Genomic DNA, 27,896 nt, shown 5'->3' on the forward strand with positions numbered 1-27,896 from the left:
ACCAATTCAGTAACAGTGCCGTTTACTGGGATAGGGGACCCTTGGAGAACACCCTGGTGGGGGTTGATCAGGAGTTTTATTTTAGAGATGTTGATTTCCAGGTGCTTTGAGACATCCAAGGGGAGATGAGGAAGTAGGCTACTGATGTAAGGGGCTGAGAGACTGATACAAATGACAGCCCCTACTCTCACGGATCTCACAGTGCAACAGGAACAGATTATAATCAAATAATTACAAAAATAAATATCAACAAAGTTTCAAGAGAGTGAGGGAGTGATTAAGAGGCACTGAACGCTTCTGGGAAATAACATACAATGGCCGAAAAATCTTCACAAACATAGTGACACGGAGGTCTCTGGGGACCCTGAGGAGCCGTGTTTTGTTCAAATTGATGGGGCAGCATCTGAAAAACGCAGGAAATATGCATGAGATACTATTATCTGGGTACTTAAGAGAGGAGCTTCAGTAGGGGATATGGGGGAGGGGGTCTATCCCAGGAAGGCTCAGTAGGGTCCTGCTCCGGAACATTTTCAGTGCTCTCTCTAGCCGACTTCCCAGCGCCTTTGTCAAAGCGGACAGCACCCGCTTCCTGAAACAGTCTCCACACGCAGCTCCAGAAACAACCCTCTCCCTGGTTTTCTGTCTACTTCTCTGGCAGGCTCTGCTTGTCCTCCTTTGCTGATTCCTAGTCCTGGCCTCTAAAGGCTGGTTGTATGTGTGTTTTCCTTTATGTCCCTGTCTCAGGTGATCCCACCCAATTCCACTGCTTCAAATATTCCAATAACTCCCAATTTCTATCTCCAGTTTTGTTACTCTTCTGATGAGCTTCAGACCTACATATCCATCTGTCTAGCTGTCATTTCTCTGGATTCACATGTTGAAAACCCAACTCTTGATATTTCCCACTTCCCTGCCAAACTTCTCAAGCCTCTGTATCTTGGAGAATGGTGCCAAAATCCATCTGGTTGTCGAGAATGGACACCTAGGGCGTCATCCGTGATCCTCCCTTCTTCCCTCCCATCTCTCTCTTCTATCTCTTGAATGAGGAGCTACCCCCACCTACCCCCGCCCTCCCCCTCAACTATCAAAGCCATCAAAAGAGGCCTTCAGACCTGCAAGCTAAACTAGGTTTCCCTGTTACAAGCTCACAGCGTTCAGGTGCTGACCACAGTACTGTTCTCCCTTACTAAGCTCCCACAGAGGCAGGCTCAAAGAAGCCCTCCCAAGAGAAAGGATGAGCTTTCCCTAGATCCGGGGGCAGCCTTGCCCCCCGCGAGCACGCGGCCCTGAGCAAGCCTCCCGGAACGGAGTGGAAGCCAGGCCCGGAACGTGTCAGCGAAGGTACGGCTGGGATCCAGGGCGCCGACGCCCTCCCTCGGCACCCGACAGGCTTCCGGGTCACCCCTCGCTCGGCCCTCCGCCCTCGGCTCTCGGCCCTCCGCCCTGCGCCCGGTGGGCCGCAGTGGGACCCCGCCCTCCCGGAAAGGGGAGGAACCTCTAGCCGAGAGCTGGCCGTGGTCTCAGCCGGTGGGGCGGGCCCCCCTCCCGCGGCCAGGGGGCAGGCGCCGCGAGTCACGTGCCGGAGTGCTGGGGGCGTGGCACCAGGAAGCGGCCTCAGCGCCCGCGAGATCGCCGCCGCCGCCGCCGCCGCACTGCCGGAGTCCCCGCGCCCGGCACCGCTAGCTCAGCTCCACGCTGGCGGCCGCCCCCGGGCCCACTGCCGCCGCTGCGGCGCCCGCCATGGGCGAGGAGGACTACTACCTGGAGCTGTGCGAGCGGCCGGTGCACTTCGAGAAGGCGAACCCGGTCAACTGTGTCTTCTTCGATGAGGCCAACAAGCAGGTGCGGGCAGGCCCGCGCCCTTCTCCCCCGCGCGGCCCGGCGCGCCCTGCCCGCCGCCCCCGGTGCCCCTGGGTGTCCCGCGCGCTGGGGCCGGGAGCCCGGGGACCAGGCCTGGGGCCTCTCCTGCCGTGCGGGCGCGGGATCCGCGCCAGTCCCTTCCTGTGGGACCAGGCTCCGCCGCGGCCGGGGCTTTTCCCCCCCGAAGTGACAGCGGGGCGGACCCCATCCCCCGCGCCGACCCTGCGCCCCACGGCCGGTGTGGTCAGCTGGTAGCACTCCGGTGTTTCCTCGGCTCCTTTTGTTGTCAGTATTTGTCATTAGTTTCCCTTGCATTCAAAGATGTAGACGTTGAGATTTTCATTATTGGAATCTTGTAAAGGGGCGGGGTACGGGGGGCAGCGGGGCGGAGGATCAGGGTGTGCGCAAGTGCCGCCGCGTCGCCTTTGCCGAAACGGATTAAAACTTGGAGCCTTGCTCGGCGGGCTGCTCTCGGAATGGGAGACTTTTTTGGTCTCTACTCTCTTGTTTCTGAAGATTCATGTGGACACCAAGCCTCTGCACTTTGCTATGCGCCACGTTAGTTTAGTTGAACCAAGGGTAGGGTGTAGCAGAAATCATCGTTGCAGGTTGGTATATGTGCCTAAAGCCTTTAAAAGTTCAGGCCGTTAAAACGTTGCTGCTTTTCCCTCTCAGGTTTTTGCTGTTCGATCCGGTGGAGCTACTGGAGTGGTAGTTAAAGGCCCAGATGACAGGAATCCCATCTCATTTAGGTAATGATTGTATTGACGTTTTCAGAATATTTCAGCATGTAAACAAAATGGTATTTTTCTGTTGTCATTCAGAAGATTGTTTTAAATTTTGTCCTTGTCTCCCCTAAGAGGGCTGAAGTGGGGGGCATATCCCAGTCTGTAGGAAAAGGGAAGCAGACACCTGCTGTGCAGTCTTGGTGGCACAGCTCAGTACCTCCTGCAGAGTGAATGTGTGGAGGCCTTCCCTGTTGTTTTGGGATCCAGATACTCCAGCGCAGGGCACCTACTTCCTGGCACTTGAAATTAGCCGGTCGGTGCGTTTATGTGCCTATTTCCGGTTTCTTGGGGGGAGGGCCTTCATTTCCTCTTTGGGCCCAGGGTCTTTGCAGAGCGTTTGGGAGGTGGAGAAGATCCCTAGGTCAGTGTTTCCCATCTAATACAGTGCATTAAAATCTCAGCTTCCACTATACTTAAGGGGAATGAATAGCAGCCTCTTTCACTTTCAGAGATATCTCAGTTTGGATGATAAACTATCTGGTCACCTTAACTCTTTTGATTACAGAAGGGGAAAGTACAGTGTATGCCCTCACTTTACATTTTACAATTGGCTTGTGTAAATAGGAAACAGTTTTTGAAGCAGAAAATGAATCAGCCTCTTTTTCTTTGATCATCATCTGGAAAACACTGATTGCAGCCCCTGTGCTGGGCACCAGGCGTGGGAAGGCTTTGAGTTAGCTTGGCTCCCTTCTGGAAAAGTCATACATTTAGTGTGGGAGGCAGGTGAGTGGACTCACACAGTTGACTGTGGTAGGTGCTGCAGTAGTGCTCTGTTCAGAACGTGGCCCCAGAGAAGGGACGGACGTTGGTCTTGGGATGGGCTGGGGAGGACCACTGCCCAGGCGGGGGAAGGCCTCCGAGTGGAGCGAGGCTTGAGAGAGAAGATTCTAGGTAGAGTCATCCAGAAGAATCTTCTGGATGGAGAGAACAAGAAGGCATGCAGGCACCGTGTTGGGGGGACTCCGAGTGTGACTAAAAATGAGGTTTCATGCAGGGAAGGGGTGGGTGGTGGTGTGACCTCTGGCAGCAGTCGGCTATATTCTGCTGTGGATTTCGGGCTTTATCTCGTTCCTGAAGGTAAAGGTGGGGCGTGGCTTGATGAGATCAATGTTTGGAAAGAGCGCACTGTTGCAGCATTGAAGCTTGATTATTGGGAGCCTGTCAGTCAGGGATCCCATTAAGAGACAATTGCTATAACCTGAGCAAGGCGCAGGGCAGACCAGCCTGAAGGCACTGTAGACCAGCAAGCGATAGGCACTCAAGGGTTGCTTAAGAAGGTCTGGGGTAACACTTGGTGGTCTCTTGGGTGTGGAAGCTGAGGGTGAGGCCATGATTATCCAGATTAAGGGGCTCGGGAAGGCTTGAAGGGGGAGATACTGAACTTAACCCTCTTTTAACAAAACATCTTATTTACTTTTAATAGCTTTATTGTGGTCTGCTTATCATTAATTGCATATATTTGACATATGCAGTTGATGAGTTTCGACACGTGTATCCATGAAACCATCACCAGTCAGGACAGTGAACATCCCCTTTCCTCTGAGAGTTTCCTCTGTGGTCCATTTCTTAACTTCCCATGTAACGTCCGATTGAGGCAGTTGTGAGACCCGAGGTGGAGCCCACCTGGTGGTGCAGCCCATTGGGTACTGGGTGGCAAAGAGTAGACTCCTTTCAAAAGCGCTGCTGTACGTCAATCAAAAATAAGTAAGGAGGGCTTCCCTGGTGGCGCAGTGGTTGAGAGGCCGCCTGCTGATGCAGGAGATACAGGTTCGTGTCCCGGTCTGGGAAGATCCCACATGCCGCGGAGCGGCTGGGCCCGTGAGCCATGGCCGCTGAGCCTGCGCGTCCGGAGCCTGTGCTCCGCAACGGGAGAGGCCACAACAGTGAGAGGCCCGCGTACCGCAAAAAAAAAAAAAAAGTAAGTAAATAAATATTTCACAGCTGCCAGCATCTCAAAGAAAAAAGAAAGTGCGAGGGCGATGGAGAGGGAAGGCGGCAGTGTGTGGAGAAGGTTACTGCATGGGTCTAGACTTAGTTACGCCGAAAGGGAGGCTCAGGTGGAAGTGCACTGTTCTCAACACCTCAGTCACTTGTTACCTGCAATTCTGTCGATTTCTCCCGCCACACCCGTTGCCAGTTGGACTTTGTTCTTTGAAAAGCAGTCCTACTGATAGCTTCAGAAACATAGTTTTAATTTTAAACTAAGATTTGCTGCTTCCCGAATTTTTTTTTTTTTTTTTTTTTTTTTTTGTGGCTGCGTTGTGTCTTCCTTACTGCATGTGGGCTTTCTCTAGTTGTGGCGAGCGGGGGCTACTCTTCCTTGCGGTGCGTGAGCTTCTCATTGCGGTGGCTTCTCTTGTTGTGGAGCACGGGCTCTAGGCGCGTGGGCTTCAGTAGTTGTGGCTCGTGGGCTCTAGAGCACAGGCTCGGTAGCTGTGGTGCACGGGCTTGGTTGCTCCGCGTCATGTGGGATCTTCCTGGACCAGGGCTCGAACCCATCCATGTCCCCTGCATTGGCAGGCGGATTCTCAACCACTGCACCACCAGGGAAGTCCCTTCCTGAATACTTAACTTGTCTTTTTTCTTCTCACAAAATGATAGATGCTAGAATGCAGTTTTGAAGTGTAACTCATAACCTGCTCTCTCTTCTTTTAAAGAATGGAGGACAAAGGAGAAGTGAAGTGCATTAAGTTTTCCTTAGAAAATAAGATATTGGCTGTTCAGAGGACCTCAAAGACCGTGGTAAGACATATCTTTAAATACAGTATGAAGAAAAGGACATTAGAAATACATTTGGAAGAGAATGAATTGCAAAATTCCAGTGTTAAAGGAACCATTTATTATTTTAATGTCATGGAAGCTATAGTTATGCTGCATTGTATTTGAGCCTTTGGATTCTTGAAGGTGAGAAAGACATTTAAATGGGTAAATACTTATGGCCTTAGTTTTTTTTTACTTAATTTTTTTTTAAGTAAGTTGGAACCTCAGGTATCTTTTGTATTGATTAAGATCCGGCACCATAAGTTATGCGAAGCATATCTTTGGTGACTTTGTGAGTTAAGCTTACCAGAGTAACTCCATTTATTCAATTCTCTCATCTTTGAATGCTCAACCTAATAGGAGCAGATATTCAAAGCTGGAGCAGCCCGTCGGCATTTTAGTCTTCATAAATCTTCACCATCGCCATTTGTGAAGTAGAGGAAAAGCTGTCGGGAAGGAGGCAGAATCCTGTTTCCTTCTGTCAGTATTAATTACTAAAATTTTTGGAAAGCCCCTAGTAAAATACAGTAACCATTTCTCTGAAATCAACCATTTGAGGAATGAACTCTCAAAATCAGTTTCTAAACCCGAACAGTATTTGGATTAACTCGTTTTTAAAAAATTGAATTGTCGACCTGCTGCTATTAAGGGGGCAGCTTGTCCAAATCAGTCTTTTTATTTTTCCTGTCTTTGGGTTTTGTCAAGTTTTTTTTCTGATCACTTTTTAAATTTATTTGTCTTTTTCTCTTGTCTCATTGTATACCAAAGTAGGTCGGCAGTATGCTGCCCAATCCACATTTCTCCTCGTGTGTGTTTTTGTTTTCCAGGATTTTTCTAATTTTACCTCAGATAGTCCTCAGCTGGAGTACACTCAGGAGTGCAAGGTATGGGCCTGATCCTTTCCCAGCTGGTGAGCGTTAACTCCGGGGGTAGAGGCACAGGGTGGCGTGGTAATTTAGAGCACGAACTTGGAAGCAGGTTGTGCTTGAATGCTGGGATCTGCCTCACGTTGGCTCTGACTTTGGACACTTCTTAAAGTTTTTAAAGCCTGTTTCTTCGTCTGTAAGATGGAGCTGGAAGAATTAAATGGACGCAGGATGCTGAACACCGAGCCACGTCAGCACTTGGTGGCTGTTGTTTTCCTGTTGCCCCTGCCCTCCTCTGCTGGGCGGCGATAGCAGCCTCTTCGGAGGTTTTTGGAAAAGGAGTTCTTTTTCCCTTTTTCCTGACGATGTTTTCTTTTCTCGACTTGTGCTCTTCGTGTCCTTCCCCTTCCCTCCTCCCTCCCTTCCTTCCCTCGGTGGAGATTCTAATCCATTTTAATTAGATTTGCTGGCTACGATGAACTAGGCTAGTGGGGGCTCAGCTCAGCGGGCATCGCGGCACCCGGGAAACCCGCAGAAGCTGCAGGTGGATAGGGTATAGCTTTTTCATTTTTGTGACGGTTTTGCTGATTGGGGATCCAGGTGGGTCCCTCAGCAAGGAGGGGTCCATCTGCAAATGCCTGAGCCCCTGGCAGAGCTCTGGGTCCTCTGTGTGCAGCAGAGCCCTGGCCCAGCTGCCCCTTGGCTCCCAGCGCTGCTCTTCACCACGTGACTTGGGACAGGGCTCAAGGCCTCCAACCCCATTTGGGGCAAGAGCCACAGAGAATCTTTAGGCCTTTATACTTTTTTTTTTTTTTTTTTGCGGTACGCGGGCCTCTCACTGTTGCGGCCTCTCCCGTTGCGGAGCACAGGCTCCGGACGCGCAGGCTCAGTGGCCACGGCTCACGGGCCCAGCCGCTCCGCGGCATCTTCCCGGACCGGGGCGCGAACCCGCGTCCCCTGCATCGGCAGGCGGACTCTCAACCACTGCGCCACCAGGGAAGCCCTAGGACTTTATACTTTTATAATGCTAGCTTTTATGATGTGTTTGACTCAGAGTGTCAGCTGTCCTTTGATTCCTAAAGTAGAGGTTGGTATCGGTGAGTGCTGGGCAGTTGCCTTTCCCTCTGTCCTGTTGACGAGAAGGACTTCAGATTCAAGTGCTTCAGTGAGGCGTTACAGGTGAAAATCTGGGAGCAGTGTATTTAAAAGAAAGTTTGATTTGTTCATAAGTAATCAAATCTCGGTAACTTTAATTAAAGAGCAATACAAACAACAAGGTATTTTAAGCTTTTGAAGAGAATTATACATACATTTTTTTTCTTTTAATTAAAAAAAATCTTTTACAATTCTTTTCAGACCAAGAATGCCAACATACTAGGATTCTGCTGGACCAGTTCTACTGAAATTGTCTTCATCACAGATCAAGGAATCGAATTTTACCAGGTACTGTGTTACTTATGTGTGCTAGAGAGAGGTCTGTGGTCATATTCTGGCCACCTTTTGAATTCACTAGATAGATATTTTGAGATTCCAGAGCTTTAGTCTTTCGTTTGGGTTTTTATTCTTTTTTTCTAATTACAAGTAATACATGTTTTTTGTAAAACATTCAAACGTTACCAAGATATATGGAAGGTAAAAGTCCCCCATAGTCCCTAGAAGTAACCATTATGAACCATTTGATGCATCTTCCTCCATTTTATTCCTACACAGGTAGCAACATTTAGTTTACAGAAATGGTTATGTTGTATATAAGCTTGTGGCTGGCTTTATTTATTTATTTATTTTGGGCATAGCTGTCATTAGATGTCTTTCCATATTTGTTCTGGCTGGTATTCTGTCGTGTGGACCTGCTACAGTTCAACCAGTTCCTGTTGAACTTCATGCTTGCTTTCATTATTTAGTGATTACAAACAATTCTACAGTGATTTCAAGCAGTGAACGGGTTTGTAACCATTGTTTTATATTCTTAGGTGAGTCAATTGTTGGAAGGGAAATAACAGCCTAGGTACGAACATCTAGAAAGCTGAAAAGATATCACTGAATTTCTTCTAGAAGTTGCATTCTCACTAGCAATGTAGGAATCTCCATTTTCCAAACCTTTAGCAGAACTGGATGTTATAAGTCTGTAGACATTTGCCAATCTGAGAGGTGGAAAGCCATTTTAATTTGTATGTTTCATTATGAGGGAGGTAGGCATCTTTTGTATATTGTGTTTCCTCTTGAACTGCCTCTTCCTCTTAAAAAGAATTTTTTTTAATTGTGATAAGAAGCACATAATGTGAAATTTACCGTCGTAACCATTTTTTAAGTGTACAATTCATTAGTGTTAAATATATTCACATTGTAGTGAAACAGATCTCTAGAACTTTCATCTTGTAAAACTGAAACTCTGTACCTATTAAACAACAACTCCCCCATTTCCCCTTTCCCAGCCTGTGGTAACCACTGTTGTTCCCCTGTTTCTATGAATTTGTCTGCTTTAAGGACCTCTGCCTCATATAAGTGGAATCATACAATGTCGGTCTTTTTCTGCCTGTCTTATCTCACCTAGCATAATGTCCTCAAGGTTTATCCATGTTATAGCATGTGTCAGAATTTTCTTCCTTTTTAAGGCTGAATAATATTCCATTGTTATACATACACCACATTTTGTTTATCCATTCTTCCACTGATGGACACTTGGATTGCTTCCATTTTTTTTGGCTGTTGTGAATAATGCTGCTATAAACATGAGTGTGTAAGTATCTCTTTGAGACCCTGCTTTCAATTCTTTTGAGTATGTACCCCTAAAATGGGATTGTTGGATCACATGGTAACTCTGTTTTTAATTTTTGAGGGATTACCATACTGTTTCCATACTGTTTCCAGTGGCAGTTATGCCATTTTACATCCCCACCAACAGAGCACAGGGTTCCAGTTTCTACACATCACGACCAACACTAGTTGTTTTCTGTTTTATTGACAGCGGTCATCCTGCTGGTTGTGAGACGGTATCTCATTGTGGTTTTGACTTGCATTTCTCTGATTAGTGATATTGAACAACTTTTCATGACTTTTTGGCCATTTGCATGTGCTCTGGACAATCTCTATTCAAGTGCTTTGTTATTTGGGTTATTTCTTTTTGTTGTTGAGTTGTAGGAGTTCTTCATATATTCTGTATATTCACCCCTTATCAGATAGATGATTTGCAAATGTTTTCTCCCGTTCCGTAGGTTGCCTTTTCACTCTACTGATTTTTACTTTGCACCTTCCTCTTTATCTTCTAATATGTTCTAGCTGCCTGACCTATTGGGAAAGCTTCTGAGATCTCGCTAAGTGGAGCCAATGTGGAGAGTGTTAGTAGTCTTTCAGGTGTTAAACTTTGTTGCCCTAACGAAAGCAGTGTAATTTAGAATGTACGAATGGAGGAGATACACCTGTATAACAGTGTGCAAAGTGAATGTTGTGGTGCTTTGCTGTAGGGCTGTAATCAGAACCTTAGCTGACCAGCAGAAAGAAAGAAAAACTACACGAATCCCATACGTACAGAAATAGAATTTTGTACCTATGATAGCAAATGACTGCTTGCTTTACAGAAGGGTTCCCTGGGGCAGTCATTTAAAAGTATAGCTTTCTGTTCTCAGTAGTAGAAAAGTGTACATTCAGGTCATCTAGATGGTTTTCAGATCTTCAAGAAATAAGTTAGAAAGAAAGAGGACTCTAGCACATCTTTATTTTATTGTACCTGGATTATCGAGAAACCCACGCCCCCAACCCTGACTTCCAGGTCTGTTCTGCAGGGCAGTGTTCTGGGAGCATTAACATCTTGGGGCCGTATTCAGCATTCCTTGATGTATCAGAAGATTGAGAGTATATTTGAAATGTGCCTTGATTATAAAATGCTAGGTTTGCATGCGGAGTCTCATGAACATGTCTGTTAGAAGAAGGGAGCCCCTCCCAGCCTCAAATTGAGACTGCAGGCTGGGTGGTGCCTGGTTTGGTACACGTGGCTCCAGGGGCTCGGGTTTGTTTTGACCGTTTCCATGACGAGTGAGGATGCTGCTCCTCCCTGCCCTTCGGTGGACGGTGTCTGGGAATGAGGAGGCTCAGCGCTGCCCTGCAATGAAGTGGGCTGCCTAGGCTGTCACTGGGCAGGCAGGTCCCCTCCACTCTCCGAGCCTTATTTTCTCCCCTCAAATTGGCCTAATGATGCCCAGCTCTCAGCGTTGTGGAGAGGGTAAATGAGCTAAGATTTGGAAGCGCTAAGCATAGGGCTGGATAAATGGTAGCTGTGATAAATAAAAATGATTATTTTCTTCTGTTTAACCTACTGGGTTTTTTCTTCTGCTTTTTATTATTTTATTTACTGTGTCAGTCTTAAGACTTTTTTTTTTTAATTTATGGCTGCGTTGGGTCTTCATTGCTGCGTGTGGGCTTTCTCTATTTGCGGCAAGTGGGGGCCACTCTTCATTGCTGTACACTGGTTTCTCATTGCAGTGGCCTCTCCTGCTGCAGAGCACAGGCTCTAGGCGCGCGGGCTTCAGTAGTTATGGCGTGCAGGCTCAGTAGTTGTGGCTCGTGGGCTGTAGAGCACAGGCTCGGTAGTTGTAGTGCATGGGCTTAGCTGCTCCGTGGCATGTGGGATCTTCCCAGACCAGGGCTCGAACCCGTGTCCCCTGCATTGGCAGGCAGACTCCCAACCACTGTGCCACCAGGGAAGTCCCAGTCTTCAGACACTTTGCTGTTGTGTTTGTTTGTTTGTTTGTTTTTGGCCAAGCCGCGTGGCATGCAGGATCTTAGTTCCCCAACCAGGGATTGAACCCGTGTGCCCTGTAGTGGAGGCATGGAATCCTAACCTCTGAACGACCAGGGAATTCCCCATTTGCTGTTTTTAAGTGAAGGCTCTCTTTCTTGAACTTTGCATCAGGTATTACCAGAGAAACGGAATCTGAAACTCCTGAAGAGCCAGAACATCAACGTGAACTGGTACATGTACTGTCCTGAGAGTGCTGTGATTCTGCTGTCCACCACGGTGCTTGGAAATGTGCTGCAGCCCTTCTATTTCCGGGTGAGAGTCAGCTTCCCTTTAAAAAAAATGTCCCCTCCTACCTTGTTCCTCTAACATCCTAACTGATCCAGTAACTTCAAAGGGGCACGGTCCTCCAACAAGAGCCTTGCCACTTCCAACCACCAGAGGGCACCCCGTACCATCCCATTACCGCCAAGAATGAGTCCTTCTGGGGACAGGCCCCTGGGACCCTGGAAAGGATGGAAAGACATAGTGCGTGTATATCCTCAATGATTTGATGTGGCAAGTGCTAAAACATCAGAGGGGGTTTAATAAGCTTTTCTTAAAACTTTTTTCTTCCCCAAACAGGCTGGCACTATGTCAAAGCTGCCCAAGTTTGAGATCGAATTACCAGCTGCACCTAAGTCAACTAAACTGAGCCTCTCAGAGAGAGACATTGCCATGGCGACGATGTACGTCTGTTCTTTGAGAGAATTCCTTCTCGTAATTGCTTTCAGGGATATCATGATAGAAGAAGCATGTTGTAAGAACTCCAGGGCTGCCCGTGCTCCAGTAGCCTTGGAACACATGATAAGGACTCCGCCTTCCCTGCTTTGTACCCAGATCTTATGAATGTAGAAAGCCCATCATCTTCTTGACATTCTTTTTTGATTTTATTAACTGTGATCTTAGGGAATTTTTCACCGTTCTAGTCTGATAAAATGAGAACATTGAACCGATTTATTTCTTAGGTTTCTTAGTTTTAGAAATTTCTTTTCAATTGGTGAGTCAAAACTTATCACACATTATTTTTTAGCTAAAATATATCATACTTGTTCTAAAGAAAAACAGTTTACATTTTTGATCTAACAAATGTAGACCTGAATTACTTATGTAGGAAGGTATATTTTCATTTGGAAATGCAGATATCTCAAATTTTAAAACTTTATTATGAAAGTATCAAACACACAAAAATAGAAACTGATACAAAGAATCTCCTATATACCCATATTCAACAAAATATAAACAGTTTGCTCCTAAATTACTTCTGATTCTTCTATGGTTCTTCTATGGCCTAAAACAGTGGTTTCCAAACAGTAAAATTTTTTAGCATTTAGAATGTTTTTTTTTTTTTTTTAAGAAATCTGCAGCATCCTGGTTTAGAAAAAGATAAAATGAGAACAGTCCTTGCAAAGGGGGAGACCCTTCCCCCCGTCTCCTCCTTATCCCTGAGGCAGCCCCAGCAAAGTGTGAACTCCTGGAATAAAAATGTACATGCAGGAACTGGTCACGGCAACATTTATCAGATGAGGCTTCAAAATCAAGAGTGATAATATTTTCCTGTGATTAAGGAATGTACTTATTATATAAAACTCGGAAATTACAGAAAGTTAAAAAGAAAATGGACTTAGCATATTACTCAAGGGTAGCTATTGACAACATGTATTTCATTCCAGTAGTTTTGGACATTCTGCATAAGTCATTCTGCAGAAGTTTGTGTTTTTCTTTTGAAATATTGTGATCAAGCTATATTTAGTTTTGTTTTTTTAATTTTACTTTTGGCTGCGTTGGGTCTTCGTTGCTGCGCGTGGGCTTTCTCTAGTTGTGGCGTGCAGGCTTCTCACTGCGGTGGCTTCTCTTGTTGCGGAGCACAGGCTCTAGATGCACAGGCTTCAGTAGTTGTGGCTCGTGGGCTCAGTAGTTTTGGCTCATGGGCTGTAGAGCACAGGCTCAGTAGTTGTGGCGCACGGGCTTAGTTGCTCCACAGCATGTGGGATCTTCCCGGACCAGGGCTCAAACCCGTGTCCCCTGAATTGGCAGGCAGATTCTTAACCACTGCACCACCAGGGAAGCCCAAGCTATATTTAGTTTTGCATCCCCCCTTTTCACTTAACTTTATAATAGGCTTTTTTTTTTTAAGCTAACTGCACTGTCTTTGTAAATATTTGTTGGTTGCGAAATACCCCATTAAGTGAATATCTCTTAATTTACTTAACTATGGCCTTATAACTCTGCAGTTAGAACGGAGGGACGTCAAACAGCCAGCCTGACTTACGTCTCTTTGTTCTGTGATTAGATACGGACAGCTATATGTTCTCTTCCTGAGGCATCATTCTCGGACCTCCAATAGTACTGGAGCGGAGGTAGTCCTATATCACCTACCACGGTATATTTAATGCTTTCTTCCCTCTTCTCTGATTGTAAAATAAGAACTAAAGCTTGTCGATCTATCTTTTGACCTTTCTGTTATCCTACAGAGAAGGCGCCTGTAAAAAGATGCACATGTTGAAGTTAAACCGGACAGGGAAGTTCGCCCTGAACGTGGTGGACAACCTGGTGGTCGTTCATCATCAGGACACGGAGGTACGAGTGTTGGGGGGTGTCCTGCTTGAAAGAGCTGTGAAAATGGACAAAATATTCTGAAAGAGACTAGAAAGTGCTTTTTATGCTCAAAGTTTTGATCTTCCAGGTGGAAATGGGTTTGGATTTCTAGATGGTTTAGGAAAACCCTACCAGTTGATTAGCATAATTAAAAACTGTTTCACAAAGTAACACATGTGAGGAGATTGGACTTTGGAACAACTATTTGGTCGAATCATCTAAGCTGGGGATTCCCTGCCGAGCCAGTGTGTTGTGTGAGCACGTGAGCCCTGTACTTCCTCTGTGAGTGTAGATGATGATGGCTTTGAGGCTCTGTGGCCACAGAGAAAGAACTAGAATGATCCTGCTGCTTCTACCCCATCAGCTGGGTGTCTGGTGGGAGACAAGCCACTTCCCTCCTTGCCTCCTGGAGGCTGGTAACACCCGTGTCGATAACTAATAAAGATGTTGCAAGTTAAAGTGAAAAAGATCTGTTCAAGTCACTGGAGCTCTTCAGAGGCAGCATGTCATAGATTCCAGGAATACTTCTGAGAGCTGATAGACATGTACCAGAGAGCTGGGATGTTCCAGCAGGTTCCTCCTCAAATAAGAACCAGCGTGCAGGGGTGGAACGCAGACACGGGGCTCCTTCAGCTCATCCCAAACAGCAGATGTGAGGTCACGAGAGGGACGGGTGGAACCGTGGTTTGTCTGGGCTGATACCAGTCTTGTCTTTCTCCCCCTCAGACATCAGTGATATTTGATATCAAGCTGAGGGGGGAGTTCGATGGCACCGTTACCCTCCATCACCCGGTGCTTCCAGCTCGATCCATTCAGCCCTATCAGATCCCTGTGGCAGGTAAAAGGGAATCTCTGTGTGTGCATGGATGGGGGAGTAGATAAAGGGCTTGCCAAATCTGTTTGCTTTTGTAAGGGGTGATTCTGTTTTTTGTTTTGTTTTGTTTTTTAAATGATACTTCTGCTGATTCTTTAAAATTGTGTTCTTGTGAAAGTGTTTTTTTATTTTTTGGTCCTGTGGGATCTTAGTTCCCTGACCAGGGATCAAACCTGCGCCCCCTGCAGTGGAGGTGCAGAGTCTTAACCGCTGGATCGCCAGGGAAGTCCCATGAAAAGTGTTTTATAAGAGAGAAGAATCTTCCTTTGAAGAAAATAGAATGATTCTCTTCTCTGAGCTTTAAAATGGAGAGTTGTGATTACCCATTGAAGCCCAAAGATTTTTTTAATGTTGAATAAGACCTTGACATTTCTGTTGGTCTGTGCTCTGTAGCCCTGAGGTTAAATTTGGCTGCTTATGGCTGTTGTTTTAACCTGGGATCACTTTTCCTTATCTTTCTCACATTCTGCGTCATAATTATAATAAATGCTGCGTTTTCCCTTGGCTGATGGTCACAGTAAGTACTTAGGCTGTGGTCCTGAGGTTATTCTGAACCACTCCTCCCACCTGAAGAGATGGCAGTAGGAAGTCAGAGAAGAGAGAGGCTCGGGATTTCAGAAAAAGGGAAGGAAACCATTTGGTTCCTTTTGCTTTCTCCCAGTGTCATCGATTTTAAGGTAGAACTCAAATCATATTCTCTTCTTTTTAAGGAGATTGGAGTCTAGAGTAAGCTAGTTGACGTTTCAGTGTGTAAACCGTCGTCAGATGGTACACATTTGGAACTCTGGCAGGAGTGTTTTCTTAAAAGGAATCCCCGTCAGATAGCTTTGGTGTGTCAGCCTCGCCTGCTGGCAGGATATCCTTGTACCTGTCACAGGGAAGAATCAGATCAGGCTCTGGCTGATGATAGTTTAGCAAGAGCACTGCCTCTTGCCTGCCCGCCCAGTCTTGCCAGATCAGCCAGAAGCTGAGCAGAGGTTGAGAATAAGCTACAGTGGAACCTTGAACAGTGGGGTTAATCCACATATAATTTATGGTCCGCCCTCCATAGCCGAGGTTCTGCATACAAGGATTCAACCAACCACAGTGGTTTTTACTGTTGAAAAATATTCCTGGGCTTCCCAGGTGGCGCAGTGGTTGAGAATCCGCCTGCCAATGCAGGGGACACGGGTTCAAGCCCTGGTCCGGGAGGATCCCACATGCCACAGGGCAACTAAGCCCGTGTGCCACAACTACTGAGCCTGCGCTCTAGAGCCCGCGAGCCACAACTACTGGAGCCCACGTGCCATAACTGCTGAAGCCCATGTGCCTAGAGCCCGTGCTCCAAAACGAGAGAAGCCACCCCAATGAGAAGCCTGTGCACTGCAACGAAGACCCAACACAGCCAAAAATAAATAACTTTAAAAAAAAAGAAAAAAAATATCCCTGTATAAGTGGATACATGCAGTTCTAACCCGCCTTGTTTGAGGGTCAGCTGTAGTTCGCACGTTTGATTAGGTCTCTTGGCCCTCTGTTCTTTCCAGCTTCTTCCTTTTCCCAGGGTAGTGATGTTTAAAAGGGTAGAGTGTGTCAGATGATTGGCTTGTATCTGCTGCTCACTCAGCATGAAGGTAACTGCTGGCGAATTGGGGCAGAAACAACTATAAACGTTTCAGCCCTTCAGCTCTGTTCCAGTTGTTTAGGACCAGTAAGAAGGTAGTCAGGGTTCTGATTGGCTGTTTATATAAAGCAAAGGCCAGGTGTGGCTAAAACAAGAGCCCAGAGATGAATAAGAATTCAAGAGTCCGTGAATCTCTGGGCTTCTAGAGTGGGTTGGCAAAGCGTTTTTTGTGGTTAATGACTCTTTGTTTTTCCTGCTGGACTCCAAGCCCCTCACAGGTTTGTAGCATCTTTGTATCTTGCCCACCTGAGCTGTCGCAGGTCAGGAAGAGCTTGTTGGACTACTCTGAAAGACGAGACCAGCAACTTGGGGAAGAGCCAGCCTCCCTCATTTCCCCTTCTGGTTTTGGTCTGTTCGACCATTGGCTCTCGAGCCGGCTACACGTTAGGATCACCTGGGGGGCTTTCAAAACCGAAGCCATCTGGCTGTCACCTGAGCGCATTAAGTCAACGTGATGAGTAGCCAATCAAGGCCCACATGTAGGACCCTCACTTGTAGGTTTCAAATGCAAGTGTTCTTTGCCTCAGCTTGTCTGGCCCTGTCCTCTACTGGGGGGTCTGTGCAAAATTACCACCTTTTCCAACCTGCCGATTGAAACCTATTTTCCGATTGTACCTGGGTAATTGGAACAGAACTAGGAATAGTCATGTTCAGTTTGCAGGCTGCATTTCTCCAGGTCACTGTGGGCTTCCCCCACAGACATACACACTCGAGCAATGTCACTGGTCGTTGTGAGACCCTGTCACGTGAGGGTTTTTTGGGGGGGGTCTGCTTCCCAGGTGAGATCTCTGCCCGGACCTACTCTGCAGTGGAGAATTGAGCTCATTATTTAGATAATTAAGCCACAAAACACTTTATTTGAAATAGTCTCAGTGAATTATCTGAGTATTTGATTCTGAATCACTCAGGTGAATTTCTCAGTTCTTTAATGTGCACGTGTGTAAAAAAGAAAACGCTGTGAATTGAACCTTGACCTGCTTTCTCCTTGGCGAGACATCTTCATGGATGGTTCTCGACTTTCCCCTTCCCCCTTCTAGGTGTTATCAGTGGGACACAACAGTTCACTTCTTCGTTATTTAACTACAGTCGAATGAACAGTTACTGAAGGAAGTATTAAGTGTTACCTTTACGTCCCAGTGTTGGCAGCACTTTCTGGCCGCATCACCAGCCCTCACACACACGTGTCTTCTCTCTTTGTAGGTCCTGCTCCCGTGACCAGCCAGTCCCCCATCCCGTGTAAACTCTGTATCCTTTCCGAAGGCCTTGGCCGGGCACAACAGGGGAGCTGTCACCTCTCCTTACACTGGGGTCTGAGGGTGGTCCGAGCCCCCGGTCAGGTGTGAATAATGTCGTGGGAAGCGCCTGTGGGGTTTCCTTCCCATCGAGGGCCGGGCACCTAGGGCGGCCTCAGCAAACAGGGTGGGAGGATGCTAATCGGAGCTGGGTTTGCCTTTTGTCTTCATCTCTTCCTGGTTTAGAATTTCCTATAACATGTAGATTCTTCATCCTGGATTGTCTTTCAACCTGACATCATCATCAGTGCAAGCCAAGGTGGGTCGGGGTGGGGGTCACCCTGTTAGAAAGCTGTGCTTGCTGATGGTCTCCCGTCTGTCTTGAGGGGTGCCAGCCCTGGGAGGGTGGAGAAGGGGGTGACTCAGATCATTTCCAGTGAAGCCTTTGGTTCTTCTCTCCTGGAACCCCAGTTGAGAAGGGCTCTGCCCGCCTGCCTGGCAGTGTGGGTGTCAGGAGGTTCAGGGCTGGTGGATGGCTGAGTTACGGAGCTCCTTTGGGAGCCTCAGGAATTGCCTTTTGACTAATGAGCCAGAGCAGGAGAAACCGGAGCCCAGGACCGAAGTTCGTGCCCTGCAGACACCCGTTCTCCCTTCAAGGTCAAAGGGGGCTGGTCAGGTGCGGGGAAGGGTCGCCTGTCTGTATGCAGTAGACACTCCACGGGTACACGTGGAGGGTCACTGTGAGGAGTCAGCCGACACGCAGAGATGCTTTGGCTGCCAGTCCCACTGTTGTCAGACGTGTCTGAACATTGCAGCCTGTGCTTTGGCGTGAGAAGCAGCCACTGGCTGTGCTTTGCAGCACTTGCCCCCATGAATGTTGAGGGGAACCAGCTTTGCGGCTTTTGTTTTGGTTTGCATCCCACTGTTAAATTTGCTGCCTCTCAATCCAGGTTACCTCTGGAACCTCCAAGTGAAACTTCAGCCCATAGTAAACCTCTTGCCAGATAAAGGAAGGCTCATGGACTTCCTCCTCCAGAGAAGGGAATGCAAGACCGTCGTCCTGTCGGTGTGCTCGCAGAGTAAGTGGGGTCCTCACCCTGCGGTCTGATTCCTGACACTGCCTGTGCCGCCCCCTGGGAGACGGGCCACATTTTTATCTTGTCTGCAGCCGGTAGGCTCAGTGACAAGTGGCTTACTTAACCCCCTGGAAAGGCTGCTCAGTATAAAAATGACTTGTCTCTACGAGACATTTCCTGGGTAAAGACTAAATAAAGCAGACCTAAACATGGGCACACATGAGGGTAGAGGCTGCCCTCCCCAGCTTGAAAACAAACCTTTTTCAGAATCCAAGTCACTCACGACATTTATACCTACTTTGAGAACCTTCTGACGCCCTCCGTAGCTACGTTAGTAACCAGCAAGGGCTGGCGAGTGCCCTTGGGCGCCGGTCTCTACACGTTTCTCGGAATGCCCTGGCGACCGCAGGAAATGAGTCATTTCTCTCACAGTGTTTAAGTTCTAACGTTGACACAAGGTTGGCCGACCTTTGTGAACCTTGACTCCTTCCAGCGTTGACAGAGTCAGACAGAGCAACGCTGCCTGTGATAGCCACTGTTTTTGATAAACTCAACCAGGAGTATAAGAAGTACCTGGACGCCGAGCAGAGTTACACGCTGGTAAGTTGTATGTACGTGATGAGGGCCTCCTCCCCACCCCACCCCGGGTATATTGTCTGTGTAATTATGACACAAGATTCTGACAGAATGACACCACTGAGGTTTGCCGTGTGCCAGAGGGCAAGGTGGCCGGCTGTAGGGAAAACGTAAATCCAGAGTCCCTGTGTCCCATGAGCTAGAGGCTGAACATCATTTAATGTCTTCACCTTCTTTTGTTGTTTTTTAAAAATAAATTATTATTTTTTCTTTTGGCTGCGTTGGGTCTTTGTTGCTGCGTGCAGGCTTTGTCTAGTTGCAGCGAGCAGGGACTACTCTTCATTGCTGGGCACGGGCTTCTCATTGAGGTGGCTTCTCTTGTTGCAGAGCACAGGCTCTAGAGCGCAGGCTCAGTAGCTGCGGCCCAGAGCATGGGCTTAGCTGCTCCGCGGCAATGTGGGATCTTCCCGGGCCAGGGATCAAACCCGTGTCCCCTGCATCGGCAGGCGGATTCTTAACCACTGCGCCACCAGGGAAGCCCTCTTTTGTTGTTGTTGTTTTTCCAGTACGCGGGCCTCTCACTGTTGTGGCCTCTCCCGCTGCGGAGCACAGGCTCCGGATGCGCAGGCCCAGCGGCCACAGCTCACGGGCCTAGCCACTCCGCGGCATGTGGGATCCTCCCGGACCGGGGCACGAACCCGTGTCCCCTGCATCGGCAGGCGGACTCTCAACCACTGCGCCACCAGGGAAGCCCTCTTTGGTTGTTTTTAATCTATGTTTGATCTTACACGTAGATAGCTCCTTGGTCTGCCTTCATTTTATGGATAAGAAAATCAGTCTCAGTTTGGTTATTTTATGTCTTTCTGCCAATCCAGAGCCTAGACTCAGTAAATCAGAAATATAATCATTTTGCCGCTTGTTCTTCCTTTCCTTTGAGGATGTAAAAGCTATAAAAAATAAGACGTGTCCTGGCATTCAGTCAAGATCCCCTTAGGACTGTGATGACTCAGTATTAGCACTGTGCTTTTCCTATAGTAGGCTCAAGTGTTTGTTGTGAAGGGCTGGAAAAAACTAACATGGCTTATCAGGGTCTGCTGTACTGTTTGTTTCTTATTGTATCTTCTGAAGGTAGAAAGAAGTTCAGGACAAGTGGAATGAATGATTCCACTTCAAGAATCTGATTAGTCCAAAGGCTAAAAATGGAAGTGGTTTTAAACAATAACAAAAACCCCAGAACGCCCGTCCCCTTCAGCTTACTCAGGGATACCCAAATGCTAGATGGTCTGTGATTAATAAAATTAGGGAGTTATTTTAAGAGGTTAAAAAAAAAAGTCTCCCTGGCAGTCCAGTGGTTAAGACTCTGCGCTTCCTCTGCAGGGGGCGCAGGTTTGATCCCTGGTCAGGGAACTAGGATCCCTGCATGCAGCACGGTGCAGCCAAAAATTTTTTTTAAAAAGTCTCGATAAAACTATGACTTAGGCTTTTTAGTTCCACCCGTGAACACTGGTGTATTTCCTGACCTCCTAAACTCCTCCCCGGCCAGCACAGGAAAGAGTTTTGTCCAAGTAATGAAGTTAAGTGTCATCCTCTGCTCACGTCTTAGGCTCCCAGCATCTAGGGGTTGAGTCTTTTTGGATTAACTGCGAACACGCCATGTCCCGGAAGACGACTGAGGTCCCGTCTGTGATGTATTGTGCAGGCACTGGAAGCAGGGCAGAGCCGGAGCGGCCCGTTCCTCAGGAGGCCGGCGCGCACCCAGGCCGTGGTTGACCAGTCTGACATGTACACCCACGTGCTGTCGGCGTTTGCGGAGAAGAAGGTAGGGGAGGCTCGCCGCCCCTTCTGGACTGAAGATTCCCAAAACAAGGATCTCACTTGAAGGGGACTGAGGAAAATGAGTAGAACTCAGAATGTGATTAGAGTAACCGGGTTATCTTGGGTGAGGACTGAATGCTCATGGTTTGGCTTCTAAGACTCAGGCCTAAAGATGATCCCCGACCCGGGAGGTTCTGGAGGGGTTTGTGCAAAAGCAGCCAAGTAGAACCCTGGAAGCAAGGGGGCAGATAAACAAGGAGCTGTTACACGGAGCCTCCTCTGCCACTCGGGTTCTAAACACTCTTCCCCTCTGTAGGAGATGCCTCAGAAATTCGTGATAGCCGTGCTCATGGAATATATCCGCTCTCTGAACCAGTTTCAGATCACAGTACAGGTACCTTCAAGCCAGCATCTGTGGTCCCACGTTAGAGGGGCAGGGGGCTATTAAAGTAAAAGCACTGACGGTGCCTTAACTGAGATGACCCTCTACGCCACAAGAGCCTGCACGCGTGTCTCAGACTCAGTGACCCTCCTCACGTGACCCCATGTTCTCAGGTGGGATGATCAGTTTCAGGCCAGGTCGGGCTCTTTCACCTGTCACTTAGAGCAGCCGTGGTCTCGGCATGCTGAGCCTCTCGTCTGTCGTAGTTGAGCGACGTGGACCCCGTCTCTCCTTCTGTCTCTGTCTCAGCATTATTTGCACGAGCTCGTCATCAAGACGCTCGTCCAGCACAGCCTCTTCCACACGCTGCACCAGTTCCTGCAGTACCATGTCCTCAGCGACTCGAAGCCTTTGGTAAGTGCCACCCAACGTTTACTTTTGTAACTTACAATTTGACCTTTCAACACATGGCAACTCTAATCTGAAAATGGGTCTTCCAGGCTTGTCTGCTGCTCTCCCTGGAAAGTTTTTACCCTCCTGCTCATCAGCTGTCTCTGGATATGTTGAAGGTAACTCTGATACAGCAGAGTTTTAAGCCCCATAGAAGGCTGTTCCTATTGCTTGCACTGACCCGGATTTCTCTTTCTCCCTTACTTCTAGCGACTTTCCACAGCAAATGATGAAATAGTAGAAGTTCTCCTTTCCAAACACCAAGTGTTAGCTGCCTTAAGGTTTATCCGGGGCATTGGTGGCCATGACAACATCTCTGCACGAAAATTTTTAGATGCTGCAAAGCAGACTGAAGACCACATGCTTTTCTACACTATATTCCGGTTTTTTGAACAGCGAAACCAGCGTTTGCGAGGGAACCCTAGTTTCACACCAGGTGAGAATATAGCTGCAGGGAAAAGACCTGGGGCGACCACAGACTCGGACAGTAGCAGGAGAGCACTGGCAGCTGAGGGGTGTGCGAGAAGCCTTTTGGTTTGGAGAACTCTCAGGTTAGTTTTTAAAAGACAAAATTTTGTACCAGCCCGCATAATCCTTAGCCTGTTGTAGTGAGAGTGGATTCAAGGTGCTGATGGAACTGGAGTTCTGCTCTGGAACTGCAGTGGGGTGTCGGGGTAGAAGGTAGGGTAGCCTGGGCCCAGCTCTGTCTGACATCTGGGCCTGGAATGGCCCTTTCTGAGACAGGAAATGGCTGCCCTGCGGAGGGTTGTAAATGGCCCGGGGCTTGTTGATGTTTTAGCTTTAGGCAGAAAGCATTGGCTAATCACTCTTATCTCCAAAGTTATGAAATCTAAAGCACCCTCTTCCTTAGGACGGGGAGGAACCTGTAACTCTTTGAGGGCTCCCAGCATTTACTGATCACCCTGCGTCTCCCCCATCTCTCAGGGCAGAGGGCAGTTTGCTGGAGGCTGTAAAGGTTCTGTAGTGGCACAAGCTGGGTAAACAGAAAGGACAACTCAAGAGCTTAGGAAAACAAAGTATTTTATGAAAGAAAAATAAGTTAAAACCCAGTATCCACATCTAGGAGCTGCAAAGTGTTCATTCTTGTTTTCCTCCTTTCGTGCCTTGTCTAACAGATTAAACCTGTATTTTCCTTTACAGGAGAACACTGTGAAGAACACGTTGCTTTTTTCAAACAGATTTTTGGAGACCAAGCTCTAATGAGGCCTACGACGTTCTGAGGTCACTTGCTAGTTTTTTTTTATATATATATATATAAAATGTGTACAAAGTTAATTTATTGCGTTAATAAAGCTCTTTAAACTACAAGATGTTGTAATAAAGTATATCTACGACATCCTCAAATGTTACTAAAAATATGGTATAGAACTTGTGTGATGGCTTACTCCTACAAAAGGAGAAACATTGCATTGACTGGCCTTTAGAGAGTGTCAGTGAGCAGACAGCAGCCTTCCTAGCGTCCCCTCCTGCCTGCCCGGGAACCAGGCTTCGTTCCTGGAGAACCGGAAGGCGCTCCAGCGTCTTGGGGCTACCTCCAGGCTCAGTAATACTGCTTCAAGGCAGAGTCTGCATTCCTGAGTTTAAAAGCGCTATGGCCGAAGCTGCTGCTGTTAAATAGCCTGACATCTGCTCGCACTCAGGGTTCAACCGAGCCTTGACAATGCAGCTGCTGTCCAGTGGTAAACCGACCAACTGACCTGCAGAGTCTGTCTCCGAAGCCCGTGAGCGGGCTAGAAATTGAGGAGCTGCTCTCGCTCTGTACCTCTGTATCGCTCTTGAGCGGCCAAACTTTTGGCTTTATTTATCGATGGTCCTGTGAGGGATAAAAAGAATGAACTTTCGGATCATTTCTTTAGGAGAAAAGGAGATAGTTTCTACTGTAACACAACTTCCTATCCCCCAGAGATTAAGGGGGGGGAAACCCCTCATTTTCTTAATCACAAAGCTATAAATCAAGCAAATTAGTACTATTCTTTCAGCCACAGGTCATTTACAGAAGCTGAAGTGACCACAGAGGCAAAAAGATCCTAAGGAGAACTCCAAATTAGAGATGAACAGCAGAGGCAGTGTTCTGCTAGAACAGCGAACGGAAATGAAAGCTGTTCCAGGGCACCGCTGGGCTGTGGCTGGACTCGTGTCCTTCACCTCAGCAGCGAGGAGCCCTGGGCTGCTGACGCACAAACTCACTTCCAATCTGATGACGCGAGGCCTCCAGTTCTCTAATGAAGTAGTATGGACGAACATGAAGCCCCAGGATTGAAGTTCTTCTCTTAGAAGTTTTTTTACTCAGTGTTATTTATCAAATGACCATCAGTATAAGTACATTTAAATACTTCAAAAGAATGTTTCAGGGTATCCTTTTCCTTTAGTATCATGCGTCCTCCATCCCACTAGGTTAAAAATAAAAACTCTTACCTATGTAACTGAGCAAGACAGGGAGGAATATTAATCCATGAGTGGCTCCCAGTAAGACCATAGCTAAATACATCCTGAAGTAAAATATCTGGAAAATTTGAGATTTGGCAAAGGCCAAAACCATAATGCCTCCAAATTTTGTTAGTGTGATTCCACTGAATACCTAAGAGAAGAGAGATGGGGTTAGAAGCAACTTTTATCAACCTACCGTAATTGAACACTTCCTCATAGAGGGATTTCTTAAAAGCCAAGGTCCAAAGTAATGGGGGACCGAACCCCAGCTTTCAGATTTACTGATAAGTAGCATTAGGCTTTGCCTAAATTGTTTTATTTGCTACTTATGAATCTGAGGGGGGAAAAAAGGTGTAATAAGGGTAAAAGCTGTGTATTCTGCATAGACCCCATGGCAGCCCTGCAAGTCTAACAGTGCCATTTTTCCAACAGCATTATTTTTCAATTAAGATATGTACTATTTTTTTAGACAATGCTATTTATTACACACTCTTTGTTGTTACTCTGTAACAATGTTGTCTGGTGGTAAAGTAACTGGTTCATAGTTCAGCCCTGTATCCTGGTTTAGCCTGAGAAGATTCTCCAAATGTGAACCACAAACTGCACACTGGGCTCCAAGCATGGCAGCTCCCCTGCTTTTCAACACACATGGCTGGCCTGGGTTTTAAACGGCTCTCAAATCAAACTTCTCTGTTTTCCTGCTTCAGCCATACTGTCGTCTGCAAAGGAGGCTCCAGCAGTAACAGTTGTAAAGAATTTCAGGGTGGAGCTCTGTATGCAGGATACAGCTATTTCATTAATTGCCTGAAAACTTGGAATCCTTAGGAGCTGCTGCTAAGTAAAAGATACAAATTCTGCTTTCCCTACTGAATCTTACAGTTCCTTCTCCTGAGAAACACTCAGTCACCAAGCTGGGTACTTCACGGTGAGGTACCTGCCCGAGTCACCTGCTCGGGCTGTACTCACAGAGCTGCCCATGTGGGAGAGCGCCTCTTCCGCCCGTTCCGTGCGGCTTCCCTTCGTGCTCACCGTGAACGCTCTCGTGATGTGGCTGCAGAACTCCACGGAGATGCCACAGCTCTGAAATAAAGTGCTTCCTTTACAAGTGCCCTTCTCCAGTTAAAAACAGTAAAAACAACCACCCCTTTCCCGGGATCTGTGGTTATCAGGGCACCTGGGAGGTAAAGGAGCCCGGAGCACCCCCTCTAACTTGTAAGACGAAGCTCCCATCACACCAACTTAAACTGTCCCAGGAAGCTTGTGGAACCCTCCAGGCACAGTTTCCTCCAGCAGATCTGCCTCTATTAGGGGGAAGCAGCTGAAACTTCTCAAGGTCCCCCCAACCCCCAGCCAGACAGCACACTGTCATTTCTTTAGCTGGGCCTCACTACCACTCCCCCTGAAGCCACATTCCGTTCGTATCTGAAGAGCAGATGCACTGTGTCTGTTTTCTGTTAATACTTTCTCAAATGTGCACGTATTCAAGACTATTAAAATGCACCTGGCAACCACGTGGAAGGCAAAAGGTCTTGGTCAGAAAATTCCATTGAGAAGGGGCAGTTTTTCTAACTGAAAACTGAACATCATGCTGTCATCAGGCTACATACTTTGGCAAAACACCCTTCAGAATAATAATTTTTTTTTTTTTTTGCGGTACACGGGCCTCTCACTGCTGTGGCCTCTCCCGTTGCGGAGCACAGGCTCCGGACGCGCAGGCTCAGCGGCCATGGCTCACGGGACCAGCCGCTCCGCGGCATGTGGGATCTTCCCGGACCGGGGCACGAACCCGTGTCCCCTGCATCGGCAGGTGGACTCTCAACCACTGCGCCGCCAGGGAAGCCCCAGAATAATAATTTAAAGGCAGAATGCCTAAGCCAGACCATGACCTCACATTTCCATTGCTATACGTACCACCCACGTCCAACTCCACCTGCCACTGACCCCACCTGACCATGTGCGCCAAGAGCTGGCCTTGATCTCTCACCCCAAGAAACAATTCACAGCAGTGACATAAGGAGTGAGGGACAAACTGAGTGGACCAGGACTCACCATAACCAAGTTGACCAAAGAAACCGCATTCAAACTGATGCCCCAGAGCCACATGACACCGAACATGTTGACCAAGATCATAGCGATGGTGATGCACATGATCACTGCCGACCACAGCTCACAGCCCAGGAGAACCACGGTCACCAAAAAGATGGCACCCAGGGACACACCGAGGTTAAAGATAGTGTCGTCAATCACGGTCAGGTACTGTTCGTAGAAGACGTAGAACACACTGGAGAGGGGGAGAAGGTTCTGTTACAGCTTGTTTTTGCTTCTGGAATCTTTCCTCCTCATCCTTCCACAACTGCAAAACGGAAACTACCTTGAGAGACATCCTCACATAAAACCTCCCTGTTTGTGCAAGACTCACCTCCAGCAGTTAAGCTGGACCTCTGACCACTGACACCCAAAGAAGGGCCTCCGAGATGTGTATTTTATATAAGGTTTTTGTTCATGTGCCCAATCCATTCTGCTTTATAGGCATTTATCGACAAAGAATATTCCATGGTATTTTGGGAAAACAAGCCCTGGTTTATCCTGAGGGCTACCCCCAGCCAAACAGGGTCTATGCAGGGCCTGAGAAGAAAATGCTTTTTTGGCAAAGTTAACCAGCTCCTCTAAGGAGTCAGGACACCCACTCCAAGAACTCCTTCCACAGGAAAACAGGCTGTCCTCCTGCCAGGAACAGGTCCAGACTCCCTTCAATGAGATTAAAGGGGTTGGGGGGAAAATCACTTGTTTCTCCTACTTTTCTATATGTTCCAAATTCAGTATTTCATAAAATATTTTCTTTATGAGGAAAAAAAAGAAAAACAATAAATGAAAAAAGAGAAACCTCCATAAAGGCACTGTCCCCAGCCATCAGTTGCCGGGCCCTCTCTGTGAAGCTGCTCCCCAGGCACCGTGACCCCTGTCCCCCGCCTGTTTTGCAGGGTGTGAGCTCCAGCCCCGAGACCTCAGTAGGTGCTGCAGATTCTGGCCCAGGTGCCGTTTCCTGAGACAGGCTTCACCTGTGCTCAGGACGGAGCCGGGTTCAGAAGGAAAGCCGAGTGTCGGCCCCCCAGCAAGGGAACCCCAGGGTACCCTCATTTACAAAATCCACACGTTACCTGTATGGGAACACACGGTGATCACTTCCTTCCAGGCCCATGGTTCTGGTGATGTTGCTGGCGATGAGGCGGGCCTTTTCCATGGCATCGATGAAGTCAGCGGAGGTCTTGAGCACCGTGTGGTAGGTCATGAAGTAAGTGGCTCCGACGCCCGTGCCGTTGCTGAGGATGTTAACTGCCGCACTGTAAGCGGCGTGTCCCCTGGGAGAAGACAATGGTATCAAAGGCCACACCTCGTGCCGTACCTGCAGAATCTGAGCATCAAGGCTGAGTGGTGTCACCTGACCCTGGACTCAGGGATCAGACCAGCTGTCAATTTCAGGGACAGGGAAGCCCCTGAAAAGGCGCGATGAAGGTTTAGCTCATTCTTTCCCACACTGGCTTTTCTTTGCTGCTTTGGTTTCTTTGATGCGTAGCTGCTACTGTTTCTGTAGCTGGCTCTGCTCACAGCCCAGTGTGTTCTTCTACAGGGTTTGCTCAGCAGTGCTGTGTAACAGGAGGCGCGAATGGACAAGGGCCCTGGAGTCAGACCGCCATGAGGTCGGCCTCAGCGCTGGAACCCTGGGTAGAATTACTAAATTT

General features: G+C 47.7%; 2 protein-coding genes across 2 annotated transcripts in view; one reads left to right on the top strand and one right to left on the bottom strand.

The window, feature by feature from the left end:
* Window positions 1-1,648: 1,648 nt before the first annotated feature.
* RMC1 (regulator of MON1-CCZ1) lies at window positions 1,649-22,994 on the top strand. The gene is made up of 20 exons (XM_082640435.1): window positions 1,649-1,842; window positions 2,536-2,612; window positions 5,306-5,390; window positions 6,236-6,292; window positions 7,631-7,717; window positions 11,181-11,321; window positions 11,631-11,734; window positions 13,339-13,428; window positions 13,520-13,625; window positions 14,370-14,481; window positions 17,378-17,422; window positions 17,675-17,728; window positions 18,360-18,488; window positions 18,979-19,085; window positions 20,761-20,880; window positions 21,193-21,270; window positions 21,568-21,672; window positions 21,759-21,827; window positions 21,919-22,144; window positions 22,870-22,994. The coding sequence occupies exons 1-20, from the start codon at window positions 1,741-1,743 to the stop codon at window positions 22,947-22,949; spliced, it is 1,974 nt and encodes a 657-aa protein (XP_082496561.1). The 5' UTR covers window positions 1,649-1,740; the 3' UTR covers window positions 22,950-22,994.
* NPC1 (NPC intracellular cholesterol transporter 1) overlaps window positions 22,733-27,896 on the bottom strand; it is a 49,210-nt gene continuing 44,046 nt past the window's right edge. The window contains exons 21-25 of the mRNA XM_082640434.1: window positions 27,315-27,515; window positions 26,206-26,437; window positions 25,123-25,236; window positions 24,145-24,307; window positions 22,733-23,542 (exon numbers count right to left, since the gene is read on the bottom strand). Of these exons, the coding sequence (XP_082496560.1) occupies window positions 23,460-23,542; window positions 24,145-24,307; window positions 25,123-25,236; window positions 26,206-26,437; window positions 27,315-27,515 (793 nt within the window). The 3' untranslated portion in view covers window positions 22,733-23,459. The remainder of the gene's footprint in view (window positions 23,543-24,144; window positions 24,308-25,122; window positions 25,237-26,205; window positions 26,438-27,314; window positions 27,516-27,896) is intronic.

Source organism: Mesoplodon mirus (assembly GCF_964341445.2).
Source record: "Mesoplodon mirus genome assembly, chromosome: 13".
NCBI lineage: Eukaryota > Metazoa > Chordata > Mammalia > Artiodactyla > Ziphiidae > Mesoplodon > Mesoplodon mirus.